A 17,260-nucleotide genomic window follows, 5' to 3' on the forward strand; every position below is an offset into this window, starting at 1 on the left:
GGGCTCCAATAAGTCATGTGACACAAAGAGCTCATGGAATAATAATGAGGCCTTGCCTTGCCCTGTCTCGACAAACTTCTGGTCCAGCAGATTGGGAGTTTTTTTTTTTTCAGGAAACACACGGAGGTGGATCGTTGCAGTGCATGTGTTGCTGCTCAGAACTAGTTAAGACAAACCAAAGGAAAAGAACACACGAATCCCTACTTATGTTTGAGAATCTTTTGATTTGCAACGACAAAGAGGCCTACAGATGTTAATTCCATCAAGACCAGTGAAAAAAACACCTCCACAGTTATGTGTGATTGTTGTTTCCATCTTTTTAGTCAACCTGCAAAGAAAAACAACGTGCGAGTAAAATTCATTCCAGATGTGAGGAAAAAATATCGAAACATGCATCGTTATTGACGAGAACATTCAAGAATTATGGTAGAGCTGCAGTGAGAAAACACATCTACACATCACTGAGGACCAAGGAAAATGGAGCGCTTGCTTATTTTCTGTGATTTATGAACTTTTTTAATCATGAATAATTGTAATGACCAACTGTTCTTCTCTTTTTCTCAAAAAACGTGTCAGTTTCATTTCTTTTCACACATTTTACCTTCTGCTACCTCTCCTCATCCTGCCCATGTTACTTGTTGCTTTATGAAGTTTCACATGCATGAAGTGGTAAACAGGAGTTACTGTAAGTTGCTTTGAGAGGAAGGAGAACTTCCCAGATTTCCTTTCAGCTGTCACGTAGGGACTCTTCACCCTCTGTGATTCTTGGCCATCGGGCCCAGTGTTGCGTCTGAGGAAGAGAATCTTGCTCTTCATCATCACTGCTGCTCATCTTGAGCTTATAATAAAAGAATGTGGTCTGTTTTTATCCTGTCTGCTGTAACCCAGTGTGCAAAGACCTAGTTTGGACATCCGACAGACGTGATCTGGACTGACGGACTCGATACAGTTACGATCTGCACGTCTGTGCGACGTTGACTGTTTGCAGGGAAGTGTGACCCTGCTGCTAGCAATCAGTCTTACCTTCAGGATCATTTTTTATTTATTTATTTATTTTGTTTGTTTTTTGTTTTTTCAGGAAAAGAGGATGTGGGACATTTTAAAGTTTCAAACAATTCAGGAGCAGCACAGCGTCTGTAGAAATAACGCAGGAAAAATGCAGTATTTTGTTTACTTGAAGTTTTTCGTTAGAACTCAGAAAACACAAGTTATTGTGAATGTAGAGTACTTGGAGAAAATTTTCAATTTTTTAAATAATTTTCTTGAGCCAGTGTGCACTAAAATGACCAATTACAAGGTCAAAGAAAGGCCACCCAGCCCCATTAGTCCCCTGTGGCCAGAATACCACTTTTGCCACTTCAGACTGGCTGGCCGCTCTGCTGGGACTTGGAAAAAATTGAGCTGAAAAACTGGTGCTGCAGTCTGCATTCAGTACATCTCCTGCATGTTTTAGATCATGAACACACCTGATTTGTTTAATTTAGTGATGAATCTCTGGGGAGACATTTCAGCTGTTAGATTAAGGTAAGGAGATGGGCGCACTGTGTTCAGCGGGTTTCATTCAGTTTTTCTCTTACCTACTATAGCGATTTTACTTGTTAGTTGTTTTTTTACATATATTTTATGCTTCACTGTTTTATGCAAGAAACGTGCTGGAACCGAACTGCAACAACGGGTCAGCTCAATTTTTCCCAAGTCCCAACAGAGAAGAAGATGAAGAAAATGTCCTTTATATAGCGCCTCTCAAGATAAAAATCACGAGGCGCCTCCCAAAAACAAAAAATGTAAAAATATAAAAAAGAATTTAGAAAATGTTTAAAAATATATTTTAAATGAGCAAAAATAGGCAATTGTGATTAAAAATTGTTAAGAGAGAGAGTGAACAGAAAAGAGGGATCCTGAGGAAGGTGGAATACAGTGGGGCAAAAAAGTATTTACCATGCAGATGCACACCTATCTGGAATAATCCTGACATTTTGCAAAACAACAAAATGATGAACCTTCGGGACTGGAAAAATAAAGGAATCCTATACCTGGAACACATATATGAAGGATTGGACTTCATTCCATTTAATCAAATAGTCTCCCAATTTGGAATGGATAAGAATAGCTTTTTAGAATATCACCAAATTAAATCTGTAGTTAAACAAAAATTTAAGCTCAGTAAAATAGAATTACAAACACCACCAAGGGTATTAGACTTTTATAATCTCAAACCCCCCAAACTACTGTCTAAAGTATATAAGACACTGTCCAAAATAGACGATAAAATTGCAATCCCTATTGAAAAATGGGAGGTGGATCTATCAGTTAGCTTTGACCAGGACTTCTGGTCCCAAACTTGTTTAAAAACTTTTAAAATGATCAGACACCCCAATTTACAACTAATTCAGTACAAAATTCTACACAGAGTACACTATACAGGTCATCGGATGTTCAAGATGGGGTTTGTGTCGTCTGACACCTGTACACACTGCACAAACAACATTCCTGACAATTACATTCATGCACTGTGGTGCTGCCCACCTGTCCAGGAATTTTGGGGTAGAGTATGTGAGGATCTGTCAAAATGTCTGAAATGTCATATCCCAACTTCCCCCTCTCTTTGTTTACTGGGAAACCTGGACGATGTCCCGATTGAAACATCTTTGGTTCACGTGGTTCTGACTGCCATATGCATCGCTAAGAAAACTATCCTCTTGAATTGGAAAAACAGAGAAACTCTCTGCATTAACCAGTATAGAAATCTTTTGTTAGATCATATTGCACTTGATATAGCCTCTGCTTCCACTTCAGATGAATCTCTCTGGGCCCCTTTGATCGCTTCCATCACATAGCGAGGGTGGGGGGCCGTTGATGTTGTCCTACGAGATGGTGTAGGTGGGGGGGTGGGGGTGGGGGGTGGGCTCTGAGTTTGGAGTATCCGGATGTTCCCTGGAGGTGGGTTCACTGGGGGTGTCTGGGACTGGGGGGCAGTTGCCCCCCCTCTGGATGTGCTTGGGTTGCCTCGGGGGGTGGACTACTGGTAGTTGTGAGTGGGGCCCCTTGGGGGGGCTTGGTGGCGGCCATGGGTCACTGCATGGCGGCTGCAATGCCCCTGGGCAGGTCTGGGTGGGGGCCTGGGGGCTCGGGGTTTGGGGGTGGCCGGCCCCGGGTGGGGATCTGGGCGGGGCCTTGGGGGTCGGGTCCTGACATATATGCTGCCGGGAAGAAGGCAGGAACACGCAGCAGTGCCTGGCCCGGGTTCGGGGGCCTCAGGTAGACCTTGGCTCCTCTGCCGTTCCATCACAGGGGAGGGGGGAGGTTCAGGAGGGGGAGGACCCAACCTTACCTGGATGTCCCATGTCTTATATATTCTGGAAGTTGTGCAAATGCAGGGATGGGCATAGATATTCTGCTGGGGTGGGGCTGGGTTGGTGCCCTCGGACTCCGTGGGGCTCAGTAATGCCGCTGCTTTGGACCCTGGCAGGATGGGCTGGGGTCTCCATGCCCTGGGTGGCAGTTTGACAACAGAGGTGCCTATTGGGGCCAGTAGGGGTGCTGGCTCCCTGGAGGGCTAAACCCAGCCAGCCATTCCTCCCCATCCCCGCATATTTCTCTCCTCCTGCTTCCTCACATCGTCACACAAACATACACATAGGATCTTGGGGGGTGGGCAAGTCAGGGAGTGCGGGTATGGACCCCATTTCCGCATTCCTGTGGCAACCTACCCCCCAATTTTATTTGCACCTTATACACTTCCACTGACGACATTCCACACAAACACACACTTAGGGCCTTGGGAGTGAGCACATTCAACGGCATTTGGCAGGGGGATATTTCAGCCTCCTCCCGGGTGCCGGTGCCCACTTCCAATTTTAAACCGCACTTAGACACTGATGGCTGAGGGTGTAAGTGGGGTGGTGCGGGGGCACCAGCTGGCATAGGCCGGATGATGCCCGCACTGCCCACTCACCACAGCCATGGAATACATCTCATGATCACACAACACTATATTGGAGCAGGCTGAGGGAGACTAGGGGTCTTAGCCACCTCTGTTGTTGCTAGGCCTCCTGGGGCTGGAGGCTAGGAGGGAGATCTGGCCGTCTGGTTGGGGTTTGGGGTGGTGGGTTGCTGTGCTCGGCATTGGGCGGGGGAGCCTGCTCATCAGCACCCCAGCAGAAAGGGTCAAACTCTGGTTACCGGTGATGGTTGTACCCAGTGTGCAGCAGTACCGGGACCAGAGTGAATAGGGTGTGTATGGGGAGCATGAGTGGGTGTCCGGCGTGCATTTTTGTAAGTCTTGGGTTGTATGTGCATGTGTGAGCATGAGGGAGGGAGTGTGTGACTGTGTTTGTGTATGATTGTATATGTCAGGTGGGGCCTTTGACTCCTCCCCTCTCCTGGAACCTTTCTTGATGATATAGATCTTTGTCCCCCCTCCCCCTGCCACACCTGGTGTGAGGGGTTGTGCCATGGTCTGCCTGAGTGTTCGTGGCAACCGGGTCTGGGGGTTTAAGATTCAGGCATCTGCCTGATAGATCCCGGTGGCTGCCTGGTGGGGTCTGGGTCCCTGGGCTCTGCTGGGTCCCCGGCGGGGGTGGTCACCCCTGGGTCCCGGGTCGCTGGGTCCCGGGCTCGGCCGGCTAGGGGGTGGGAGGCTGCGGGCGGGCCTGTGGGCTTGCCGCTGATATCTCCCGGGACTCTGCCGGCTGCTGGTTGTGGCCCCCCGGGGCGATCCTCTGTGCCTCTCGGGGGGGGGGGGGGGGGGGGCTTTCCTGGTTGCAGTCTCCTTGGGGTTCCTGTGTTCTGGGGCAGCACCTGGATCTCTGGGCCTTTGAGCTCCCCCCGTCTCCTGCGCATCTTTGGGGGGCGGATCTGTGGTCCCTCGCACTCTCTGTTGGACGTTCCTATAGAGAAACCTTACATAAACAAGCGCATGTACACACACAGGTGCTCACATGGTGCTCTCAAAAGTATGGGCTTGGGCACGTTAAACACAGGTCTTAAGACTATGGTGGGCACTTAATGCACTGTGATTTATTATCGTGATTCTTCAGTTAAGCAATGTTGATTATATATTTTCTTCATCATGTTGACGCAGTGATAGCTAGATCTTGTTGTATTGTTGTTGTGTCCCTTTTTTTTTTGCCTTTTTCTGCAGGTCTAGAAGCAGACTCTTGTTCATTGTTCATTTTTGTGGAACCCCCCCCCCCCCCCTTCCTCCCTCCCCACCTTTTCATTTCCTTTCTCTTTCACCTCTGTCTCCGTGTCTGGTCGGAATTACAATGCATTCAACAACAATAACAAAGTTTTAAGTATCAGGCGTGACATTAAAAGCAAACGCTTTGATGCTCCACCTGAGAGTAAATCTGTAAGGCTTGTCACCAGTATTCAGACATCAATTCTGCTTGCTTCACAGCCAGACAGGACACGGTAAAAAAAAAAGTATTTAGTCAGCCACCGATTGTGCAAGTTCTCCCACTTAAAATGATGACAGAGGTCAGTAATTTACATCATAGGTACACTTCAACTGTGAGAGACAGAATGTGAAAAAAAATCCATGAATTCATATGGCAGGATTTTTAAAGAATTTATTTGTAAATCAGGGTGGAAAATAAGTATTTGGTCAATAACAAAAATTCAACTCAATACTTTGTAACATAATCTTTGTTGGCAATAACAGAGGTCAAACGATCACTATAGGTCTTTACCAGGTTTGTACTCACAGTAGCTGGTATTTTGGCCCATTCCTCCATGCAGATCTTCTCGAGAGCAGTGATGTTTTGGGGCTGTCGCCGAGCAACACAGACTTTCAACTCCCTCCACAGATTTTCTATGGGGTTGAGGTCTGGAGACTGGCTAGGCCACTCCAGGACTTTCAAATGCTTCTTACGGAGCCACTCCATTTGTTGCCCGGGCGCTGTGTTTGGGATCACTGTCGTGTTGGAAGACCCAGCCACGTTTCATCTTCAAAGCTCTCACTGATGGAAGGAGGTTTTGGCTCAGAATCTCATGATACATGGCCCCATTCATTCTGTCCTTAACACGGATCAGTCGTCCTGTCCCCTTAGCAGAAAAACAGCCCCAAAGCATGATGTTCCCACCCCCATGCTTCACAGTAGGTATGGTGTTCTTGGGATGCAACTCAGTATTCTTCTTCCTCCAAACACGACGAGTTGAGTTTATACCAAAAAGTTCTACTTTGGTTTCATCTGACCACTTGACATTCTCCCAATCCTCTGCTGTATCATCCATGTGCTCTCTGGCAAACTTCAGATGGGCCTGGGCATGCACTGGCTTCAGCAGCGGAACACGTCTGGCACTGCAGGATTTGATTCCCTGCCGTTGTAGTGTGTTACTGATGGTGACCTTTGTTACTGTGGTCCCAGCTCTCTGCAGGTCATTCACCAGCCCCCCCGTGTGGTTCTGGGATTCTTGCTCACCGTTCTCATGATCATTTTGACCCCACAGGATGAGATCTTGCGTGGAGCCCCAGATCGAGGGAGATTATCAGTGGTCTTGTATGGCTTCCATTTTCTGATAATTGCTCCCACAGTTGATTTTTTCACACCAAGCTGCTTGCCTATTGTAGATTCACTCTTCCCAATCTGGTGCAGGTCTACAATTCTTTTCCTGGTGTCCTTCGAAAGCTCTTTGGTCTTGGCCATAGTGGAGTTTGGAGTCTGAATGTTTGAGGCTGTGGACAGGTGTCTTTTATACAGATAATGAGTTCAAACAGGTGCCATTAATACAGGTAACGAGTGGAGGACAGAAAAGCTTCTTAAAGAAGACGTTACAGGTCTGTGAGAGCCAGAGATTTTCCTTGTTTGAAGTGACCAAATACTTATTTTCCACCCTGATTTACAAATAAATTCTTTAAAAATCCTGCCATGTGAATCCATGGATTTTTTTTTCACATTCTGTCTCTCACAGTTGAAGTGTACCTATGATGTAAATTACTGACCTCTGTCATCATTTTAAGTGGGAGAACTTGCACAATCGGTGGCTGACTAAATACTTTTTTGCCCCACTGTAGGTGGGGAGAGAAGAATAAAGAGAGAGTGGTGAAGAAGGTCATACAAAAGCCACTTTGAACAGGTGAGTCTTCAGCTGCTTTCTGAAGGAGACCACTGAGTCCACTGATCTCAGGAGGAGAGAGTTCCAGAGTCTGGGGGCCACAGCAGCAAATGATCTGTCACCTTTGGTCTTAAGCCTGGTGCTGCACAGCCAGTAGGCTTTGATCACTGGACCTCAGGGACCTGCTGGGGGTGTAGGGACTAAGGCCTAGTCCACACGTAGCCGGGTTTTTTTTAAACGAATATCCGCCCCTCCAAAAACTTGCATCCACACCACCTCGTTTAAAAAAAAAACTGTCCACACGTACCCGGATAAATACGTTGTTAAGGACATGCCAGACCTGTAGGCGGCAGTACTTCCCCTGTTCTTAACCTCGTCCTTCGTCTGTGGTCTTCCGCAAGGAGCAGTAATTCCACTTGCAAAAACAAACAAGCAAAAAGCGCTTGGACAATTGATAAAGCAAGCGCAGCTCAGAGAGTATCCATGCTGTCGGCTAGTGTAAACACAGGTCGCACACGTGATGTCAGCATTTTTTTGTCGCGGAAAGTGACGTTGCAGACCTTAAAACTCCGGTTTTGTCTGTCCACACGCAGACACCCAAAACGGAGAAAACGCAGATCTTCACTTTTGCCGGAGTTTTTAAAAAAGATCCGTTTTTGTGTGAAAAAACTCAGTTTTCGTGTGGATGACAGGCCAAAACATAAAAAAATATCTACGTTTTGGCAGATCCCCGGCTACGTGTGGACAGGCCCTAAGAAGATGACCAATGTAAGATGGTGCTTGTCCATGTAAGGCCCTATAGACCAGAACCAGGATCTTGAAATGAACCCTGAAGTTGACTGGCAGCCAATGAAGCTGGAGGAGAAGCGGGGTGATGTGGGTGTGTTTGGAGGACTTGGTCAAAAGCCGAGCACAGGCATTCTGAGCCAAATGTAAGTGGTTCAGGGATGCTCTGCTCAGACACGTGAAAAGAGAGTTACAGTAGTCTAAGCGTGAGGAGATGAAGGTGTGGATAACTGTTTCAAGTTCAGAGCAGGACAGAATGGGACTCAGCTTAGCAATGTTCCTGAGATGGAAGAAGGAAGAGCGAACAAGAGAACTGACATGAGAATCCAGGGTGAGAGCTGGGTCAAAGGTCACGCCAAGATTCCTGACAGAAGGTTTGGTGTGAGAAGCAAGCTGACCAAGAGAGTCTCTGACTTTGGGAACCAGCTTGTCTGGGGCACAGATGAGGATCTCAGTCTTATCTTCATTCAGCTGTAGAAAGAGCAGCCCGCTACTCTGAAGTTGCAAATGTGGTATTCTGGCCACGTGGGGCTGTGGGGGTCTAATTTAATTAACCCTGTAAAGGGTTGTTTTATCACATAATGGCTCAAGAAAATTCTTTAAAGCTATGAAAAAGTTGCATAGTGTGGCTTTAAAATCCCCACCAAACAAGGAAAAGAAAAAAAAAGTCTTGAATGAGGCAGCGTGACAATACATCTCTACTGTATGAACAAAATATATCTGATCAGAGGCTTCTGGGATGGGGGGGGGGGGGGGGGGGCTCAGGGTGAGTAACAGATGACTCAACAGCCCTCTACTATAAGATACCCTGATGGAGCCCAACAGTGTCAAACATCCAGACACCATCCAGGGTAAGGTCAGTTCTTCATCTCTTGTTTTTACGTGTTCACTTCCACATTTAATCTGTTTTAATACAGATTCTCATTTATCACTTAGTAATTATGTGAATGTTGAAAAATAAAATCCAGTTTGTTTTACTGATTATGAGAATTATTCACTGATAGGAGTAAAAGATAAAGAATGTTAACCACAGTCTGTTGTTTGTACATCTACAGTTGAGTTGATCGCAAATATTTGTTGGATTAATCAAACAAAACGAGTAAATTAGTAGTGGGAGGTTTAACCGCACCTGTGTAAATTCAGACATGAACGTCTGGCCTTTTTTTTATCAAAACAAATGAAAAATGTATCATTTTAAATATTTAAATCTGATTTTGTCTTTTTAAATAGTTTTTCTAGAGGAACTCTTCTTTAGTAAATCCAGGAGAATCCTCTGATCATGGACCACACTCTGGTGCTCCTGTTTTCCTTTTTCCATGTCCTAAGAGTGGGGATGGGAGCTCCTCTGAGGGGAGATCAGCTTAAAGTGAAAGTGGGCAAAGATGCGGATACCCTGATAATCAGGCTGACCCAAAACTTCCAGGTATTCATGAATAAAATTGTGCTTTTTTATAAAAAGAAGCTTTGTTTTGGACTAAATAATGCTCGTTTTTGCAGATGCCTCCCAACCTGACACTCAGCCCACCCAGTACAGAACTGGCAGGACTTGCCTCCATAGTAGCCACCCTGAAGGGTTACAACAACCTGATCTCTGACACTTTTGATGGCGTCGCCCAAGTCAAATCTGAAATCTCCGATCTGACAAATTACATCAATCAGTGGAGACTGGAGCACTGCAGGAACCAGCCAAGTAAGCCTCTGGTACCAACGGACAGCACGACCAACGTTCAGCACCTGCAGAACCAAAAACGATTCGTTCACACTGTGAGCATCGTGGCTCTTATGAGAGTGAAGGAGGTCCTCGGTCAGCTACGCAAAAACCCGGATCTTCTAGAAATATGCTGAAAAATGGACACAGATCAACGTCTGAATTGAGTTTAGTGATATTTTTACAAGGTTTTGGAAAAACATGCACTTATTTTCATACATAAATTATTTATTCTGTGTATTTTAACACCTAACTGTTTTTTAGCTACATAACTGCAATATTTAATCTGTTTAATATATATTTTGCACATAAGGATATTTGTGAATATGTCTTATGTTACCTCTGTTGAGTCAACTTGAGATGATTCAGCACTAAGAAGACTGACCGCAGAGGAAATTATGTGAGCAGGACTCTCATCCCTGGACTTTCCAGTGATCCAGGTGGGAATGTTTTATTATCAGCAGATGTGTTTGTATAGAGCCAAAGGAACCAGTCGGATAAAGGGCAACTTTCCCTATTGTGCAATAACAATGTGCTCCAAACTGACTATTTAAAACCAAAGAGGTTAAATATGTTTTTCTTCAATTGGTTCTGTTTTATGTAACTTTTGCAACAAAACTGATGCAATATTAACCCTCGTTGTCGGTGTTGTGTAGAAAACGTCCACGTAAACGGATCAATAGAATAACGTGAATAATAAATGACGTGAATACCTGGAAACAAATGACTTTTTTTTCTCATTTATATATATTTTAAAAAGACATGTACACAAAAACTCATTTTTACATGATCTACTTGTTGCAGTGACGGGTAAAACACTGACACTGCTTTAAAAATCACTGAAAAGATCTGAATGAAACATAACATATGGAGATAACTTCCTGTACAGTTTATCACATAAAAGCGGTTTTGTGTTGTTAAATCTTAAAGTTACAGACCACTATTCTCACTCAAACTCTGGTATTTAGTTATCAAACCACTTGTTTCTTTTAACTGTGTTGTTTTGGCTGCTGCTGCCCATCAGTTTCTTTTTGTACTGCTCCACCAGAGACTCAAAACGGTCTCCATCCCTCCTCTTAAACTGCTTCCTAGCAACTTTGACCTGAAAACACACAAAACAGAAGAAATAAGAAGGTTTCACACTTAAGGAATTAAATTAACTAAAAATCTACTTAATTGCCAATTTTTTAATCTTGAAAATTATCCATTAAAATGGTCTAGTTGTTGAATATTTACATTCTTATGGCATCACACAACCAATCTGAAAAACAAAACTTCTCATGGCTAAGCTTACTTTTATCAGATAACTCGTCCATAGAAAGTTCAAGATTAATTTTGCTGTTCAATATTTTTAAAGATGATTCAAGAGAAAAGGAAAAAACTTCAAAGAAACATTTTCTGTACTTTTTAATTCCAGATTTTTATTTTATCCGTGATTTTCAGTTAAATGAATAACTTCTATAAACCCGTCAAACAGTTAGTGGATAACTACCTGTAATTAATGACTAGTGGTGTGTGTTTAAGGCTTAATCTATGTAACATCTTGAACTTGGGATGCTCAGATCCGATCGTGAGATTTTAAACGATTGTATTTGAGCTTTTAAAACAACAAACATGACTTTTAAAACTCATCCTGATTAAGAGATTTTCAAACTGAATAACAAAGATTTAGTTTTATTTCCAACAAGTTCCTCTACATGAATATTATTTGTTTCTTAGACGAAAACAACACTGTAACATCACACGATTACAGCAAACAGGGATTCAGACACCATAACATGTAGTTGCTTGTTAGCTGGCTAACGCAGAGCTAACGTGTCTCCTCAGCAGCGTGAAAATGTCTTTATTCTGGTGGCGTTTTAAACTGGCCTCAGATGAAGTGTCACAGACACTTGTGATGTGTGCAATCTGAGCATTTAATTTGGTGAAAATGTAGAGCTGCGTTCAACACTATGAATCTGATACGCCGCCTTCAAAACAAACTACTTTCCCTTTAAGCTTTTCCCTTTAGGTGTCACCAAAGAAAATCACCAGTCTCCATTAAGTCCCAGTTTCCCAATAACAGTCCCAGTTCACTGCGATGAACGTGGAGCCAGCCGACAGTGAAAGACACGCTAATAATCAAAGAACAATTGCCAACAGGCTGTTAAGCATTGTGTTTTCCCAGTCCCCTGTAGCACCTGAGATGCCCACGGTGGTTACAAATGTTCTGCAGGAAAACGTTACCCTGCTGGCATGGCGCCGGGCTCCTGCGCCATTATGAAAACGTGCATCGCTCAGTACATCCATATATTGAGGGATTAAACAACTTGAAATATGAGCAATGCTGCTACTTTTAAATATATTCATAATATTAACATGTTTGTCTATCAGTGTAACTCCTAAAAAAACCTCTTTACTTCTTATTTTAATGCTTTGCTGAAAAGTATCGCATCGGGACTCGGTAGGGGCAGAGACTCAAAATCAAACGACTCGGATTGGAAGCAAAAAACCGTCACAAACTATATTTCAATTTTAAACTCTAATCTGAACATTAAAAGCCAAAAAGCATTTATGATTTGATACCTGGTAAATGTACTGTTGGAAAACCTGTGCGTTACATGTTTTGTTATGACGCTCTCAGAAAAAAACTAAACATAAATCACACAATAGAAATGATTTCAACCTGGTTTCTGGGTTGCTTCGGCTTTTCTGTTTGTTGTCTTGGTTGTTTGTTCTTTTTAGCTCCAGGCTTTGGACTCTTAGCAGGTGGGGCCTGTTTCCTGTCTTTGTCACGTTTTCTGCAAAGAATAAAAATCAACGGTTTACTTTTGACTTTAGAATGCATTAGTCTGTTGTAATCAGCATGTAGACCAAAAGAGAGAACAACACATAAAACAGATTTATCTTAGTAAAATCTTCATAAAAGCTGTTCAATTATAGTATTTATTGAGAGTTTTATAAAGATAAACACAAACTTATAAAGAGTTTAGAAATTATGTACCTGATCTTTGGTCCCCGGTGAGAAGGAAAAGGCAGAACCCTCCTGCGCTTCTTTCCATTTTGTAAATCCACATGCTCGACCTCAGGTTTGGTCTGAAAACCTGAAAACTTTTTCATTTGTTTCTCTTCTTCTGTTAAAGAAAATAAACAATATATAATTATTACTAATGCCATGTGGACTCTTATTTATCTCATTATTAAAAAGACGAGTTGCATGTGACGTGCACACTTGTAAAAAATTTGCAAAAGTGAGCAAAACATAATAAGGGTTTACCAACTTTTTATTTTAAACTGATTTTAGACAACGATGACCAAGAGCTTTAATTTCAAACCACTTCAACAGTTTTTGCACAACGACTGAATGGATTTATTATCTTATGCAAATATTAGGAATGTTATGTCACCGAAGCACAAACGTCACTGGACAATTCCTCTGTTCCACTTCCTGCCTTACCTGTGTGCTCTGACTGTGCTTTATTTCCACCTTTTGTTTGTGTTTTGACCTCTGCAGATATTTGGGACTTCTTTGTTTCCCCCTTAAGAGACCGAGTTTTTAGGAAATCCTGCAAACATAAATGTTTCTATTGAGAAACTGAGATTTGAAGCTGTAAACCATCCCAAAACAACTTTAAAAACATACCTTCTGTTTTTGTTTTCGGATATCTTTGAGTTTGAGCTTCCTTGAATCCTCCAGGGAAAACTCAACAATTGGTCTCTGTAGGAAAACACAAAACATGAAGTTGTTTTAGACTAACGATGCTGATTTCATGGGTAGATCCACAAGTTCTTGTATCTTTGATTTACAATAAGGAGGAAAAATGACATATTTTGACTTTGCAAATTAATCGCTATGATGTTTTAAAAAAATTGAATAATTTAAGCCTAAACACGTAATTTAAAAATGATACAAACCTACCTTTTGAGGGCCAAAGATATTAGGGTTGTTGTTCAGGTAGCGCAGAGTGCACAGAGCCTGCTCATGGTCCCGGAACTGAACAAACCCGTAGCCTAACGACTGTCCCGTCACCTGACCCTTCTCTGGCTTCTTGTCGTACATGACTCGGCACTAAAAGAAGCAGCACAGGATCAGCCCAAGATCACAAATCTATATTTAAAATTTAAATACATTCCGTAATTTCACCTCTGTGATCCACGCTCCTTTGACACCTTTCAGAGCTTGGAGGCAGAGCGCTTTGAGTTTTTTATTGTCCACCGACTTGGGCAGGTTATGGATGCACAGACGAGTCTTCGACACAAACACGTTAATGTCCCGAAGCTTAGCCCTCTTTACTTCCTCAAACTAAACAAAAAAGCACCAACAATTAGGAAAAAGGGGGAATTTAAGACTGAAACTGATCGTTCATATCAAGAAATGATGTGTGGCATGTACTCACTCTGGTTCTTTTAATCATGTCTAACTCAGATACGCCCTCTGCTGCCTTGGTTCCAGCACGGATCACTGAGGATTCAGACAAGAACGTAAAAAAAAATTTTGAAGCATTTCAGCATAACTGTTAATCAGATTAAAATAGTGTCACATTATCAGAGAGATGAGTGAAAAACAAGCAGCATGACACACGCACATCCCTCTCGGGCCAGGTACAGGTTCCTGCTGCCCGTCTGTACTTTCTTCTGATCCACCTTCAGCTTCGTGGCGTCGTCTCTGCTCACGGCTGTGACGATCAACAGCTTTCTGCCGTTCACACGAATGCCACCCTTCTACATTAGAACAAAGATGCAACATCAACTCAACCAATTATGTCAAAGAGTAACAGAAAACAAAGGAAAAGGTTACAAATGAATCTATATTAGATTTCCTACCTCCGCTTCATCCTGTGCTGCAGCGATGCAACCATCTGCAGCTTCTTTAGACTTAAACTGAGCAAACGCACAACCTGAAAAAATGTTAATAGGCCGATATAAGTCAATGAGCTATTTTCTTTAAAAAAAAAAACAAAGAGAAAGGCAACAGCTCAAGTACTGCTGACTCACCTTTTGAATGTTCTGTATCTGGGTGGAGAACGATCTTTACGTAGTTCAGCTCTCCGAACCGAAGGAGAACTTCCTCAAGACCTTCTTCATCCGTGTCAAAGGACAAGTTCCTGAATGTGATTTTAATTATGACATGATGAATGTGCTCAGAGGAATGGTAGTCATGGTTTCCATGAGCAACAGAAGTAAAGAGCAAAGGCATCCACCTGATGAAAAGCGTTCGACCATCTTTCACGTCTGAAGGCAGAAGTTTTTTAGACTTTTTCTGTCGAGCTACAGATGAGACGGGAAATGTACGACGACTGTTTTCATTAGTGATTAAATATTTCTGACAAAAGCAATATAAAAAAAATTCTAACCTGACTGAGATTCTTCATTTTCTTCTTCATCTTCACTCTCATCAAAATCATCATTTGAATCAAGGCTATCCCCACAATCTTCATCCTCACTATTACGCTCCTCATCATCATCTTCATTGTGAGTTTCACTTTCATCTTCATCATCATCGCTTTCACTCTCTTGCTCCTCATTGTCATCATCTTCATCACTTTCCTGAGCCTCCTCTTGCTGCAGGGCTGCTTTAAACCCAGCTCTGTGAGGATAACAGCAGAGTTTGGTAACAGAACAAACAAGCAACAAATAAATAAATTCATACCTTTTCTCCTCAGGTGGAGCTTGCTTCACATCTTCCTCACCATCTTCTGAGTCACTTTCTGCTTGAGCTTCTTTTGAAGCGGTTTTGCCTTAGAAAAGAAATGAGAAAACAGTTTTAGGTGCAGTCGGTGCTTCTGGGATGAATGTGTGCAAAGATCTGTGGACATGCGATGACACTAATTCCCATCTTTTCAAACTCAAACAAAAGTTTTCTGCAAACACTTGTTTTTGATGTTTTTTTATTACCATAGAGGAAGACTGAAAAGACCAAAAGTGACTATTTTGCTGGCAGCAGGAAGATGCATCATGTCACAAAGGTCAAATCCTCTTAAACTGGTTTATTGAACACGACAATGAGATCAACGGACAACGACCTCCACAGAGCTCTATACAATGTGCTGGATTTGGAGATTCACAAGCAGGATGTGCAGCGTTCAAATGAGTGATGCTATTACATCCATATGGACAAAAACCACTTAAGAATGTTTAGTCCTATATTGATGAATGCATGCCACAGAGAATTAAGGTAGCTCTGAATGTAAAAGGAGGTCCAACCCAGTCCAAGGAAGGCATGCATACAACATTGGCTGAGTTTATAAATCACAAGTGACATTTGGTGAATTTGATTACCTGAACTTGAGGACTGCTGTGCTGTGACATATTTTTCTTTTGGCACAGCCCAGTCTACAGCTACCGGTCGACCTTTAAACAAAACAATTTATTTATCACAAACATGACTACAATTAAACTAAATTTACTGTCTCACTCACAAACCTTTGATCTCCTTTAGGTTCATAGCTTGAAGCGCCTTTTGGGCACTAAAAACGGTCTTCAACTGAACAAATGCAAATCCACGCATTTTCCCATCTATTTAGAAGCACATAAACAACAAACTACAGATAAGTTAACCCAAAATACAAACAATATCTAAATTAATCATACAGAGTGAAACTTTTCAATAGTATGTACCAGGTTTGAGGGGAATGGTGGCTTCAACCACTGTTCCAAACTTTCCAAATAGTTCTTTAAGATCATCTTCTGTGCACTGAGACATAAAACATATTAAAACATATCTGTGCAGACACACATTATTGCAGTAATACAAAACTATTCAGCAAACCTTGAAACTGAGATTCCTGATGATTAGTCTGGATTTCTTGGATCGTTTTTTTCTGAGGTCTTTGGGATTCTGCTCAGCTTCTTTAGGTGCTTCTTTATCTGAAAATGTTTTGAGTTATTGGAGGGAAAATTCTGTTAAATATTTTTAAGTTGGGATTTTATAACAACCTGATTTCTTTTTGTCTCTGATTTTCCTCTTCGCCACCATCACAGAGAGCCTTTTGCCATCATAATCTTTTATCTCCTTTATGGCTCGTTGGGCATCTTCTTCCATGGAATATGTGACATAGCCAAAGCCTCGGCATTTGTCTGAGCCTAAATTATGAACAAAACAGATTATGGAGGATTTACATAGATGTTTACTGTTATTTTACTTCGGTAAACCAGATATGCATGTGAGTGACAAAGTACCCTTTTCTCTGACCACGAAGCATTGTTTTATCGGGCCGATTTCGGAGAAGATTTCTTCAAGGCGCTCGTTCGTGGCTGAATCAGGCAAAGAAGCGACGTACAGCGTCTGCACTGGCATGCTTCTCTGTTGACAGCTAGCTAACTGCTAACTAACGAAGGAAAAACGTCAACTCTGGAAGCTGCTGTCAACAACTCGATATTACAAGTACAACTCACGAACCAAACAAACGTTATTACAAGGTTTTATAGGAGAATCATCAACTGCTACAATAAGTCGCATGTTTACATGCGAGAGCAGCCATGTTTCACGAGACAACAGGAAATTAGGGACGAAGTACCCGGATGTGGTAACTATAGTGTAGTAGTGTTTACCTGTAGCGCCACCGTGCGTCCTGGATGTTTATCTGCCTGTGTTACCCTCATATACTTGTTTTAAGCAGATTTGTTCGACAACTTCTCTTCGTTAGAGAAGCTGTTTTATATTGTTAGTTTTAATTTCATCATTTAGTCAATGGATCAAACCTGCATACTGGAAAAAAGTGACGCATT

At 42.5% G+C, this 17,260-nt stretch overlaps 2 protein-coding genes across 3 annotated transcripts; one reads left to right on the forward strand and one right to left on the reverse strand.

Annotated features, from left to right (window-relative positions):
• Positions 1-8,666: 8,666 nt before the first annotated feature.
• Positions 8,667-10,273, forward strand: LOC107388875 (leptin-like). Of its 2 annotated transcripts, none has more exons than XM_015964647.3 (3): positions 8,667-8,701; positions 9,076-9,268; positions 9,343-10,273. In XM_015964647.3, the coding sequence occupies exons 2-3, from the start codon at positions 9,125-9,127 to the stop codon at positions 9,688-9,690; spliced, it is 492 nt and encodes a 163-aa protein (XP_015820133.3). In that variant the 5' UTR covers positions 8,667-8,701; positions 9,076-9,124; the 3' UTR covers positions 9,691-10,273. The 2 variants fall into 2 exon arrangements, with proteins under 2 accessions (XP_015820133.3, XP_054589614.2); XM_054733639.2 differs by having other exon boundaries at positions 8,667-8,696.
• Positions 10,274-10,277: 4 nt separating this feature from the next.
• On the reverse strand, positions 10,278-17,045 carry rbm28 (RNA binding motif protein 28). The gene is made up of 20 exons (XM_015964646.3): positions 16,712-17,045; positions 16,469-16,615; positions 16,302-16,399; positions 16,151-16,226; positions 15,956-16,048; positions 15,812-15,883; positions 15,183-15,270; positions 14,887-15,119; positions 14,734-14,800; positions 14,528-14,637; positions 14,357-14,430; positions 14,119-14,254; positions 13,930-13,994; positions 13,677-13,835; positions 13,452-13,601; positions 13,176-13,250; positions 12,990-13,098; positions 12,537-12,666; positions 12,219-12,333; positions 10,278-10,655 (listed from the first exon to the last, which is right to left on the reverse strand). Exons 1-20 carry the CDS (start codon positions 16,827-16,829, stop codon positions 10,518-10,520), a joined length of 2,253 nt encoding a protein of 750 aa, XP_015820132.3. The 5' UTR covers positions 16,830-17,045; the 3' UTR covers positions 10,278-10,517.
• Between the last annotated feature and the right edge of the window lie 215 nt (positions 17,046-17,260).

Source organism: Nothobranchius furzeri, chromosome 4 (assembly GCF_043380555.1).
Source record: "Nothobranchius furzeri strain GRZ-AD chromosome 4, NfurGRZ-RIMD1, whole genome shotgun sequence".
NCBI classification, from domain to species: Eukaryota; Metazoa; Chordata; class Actinopteri; order Cyprinodontiformes; family Nothobranchiidae; genus Nothobranchius; species Nothobranchius furzeri.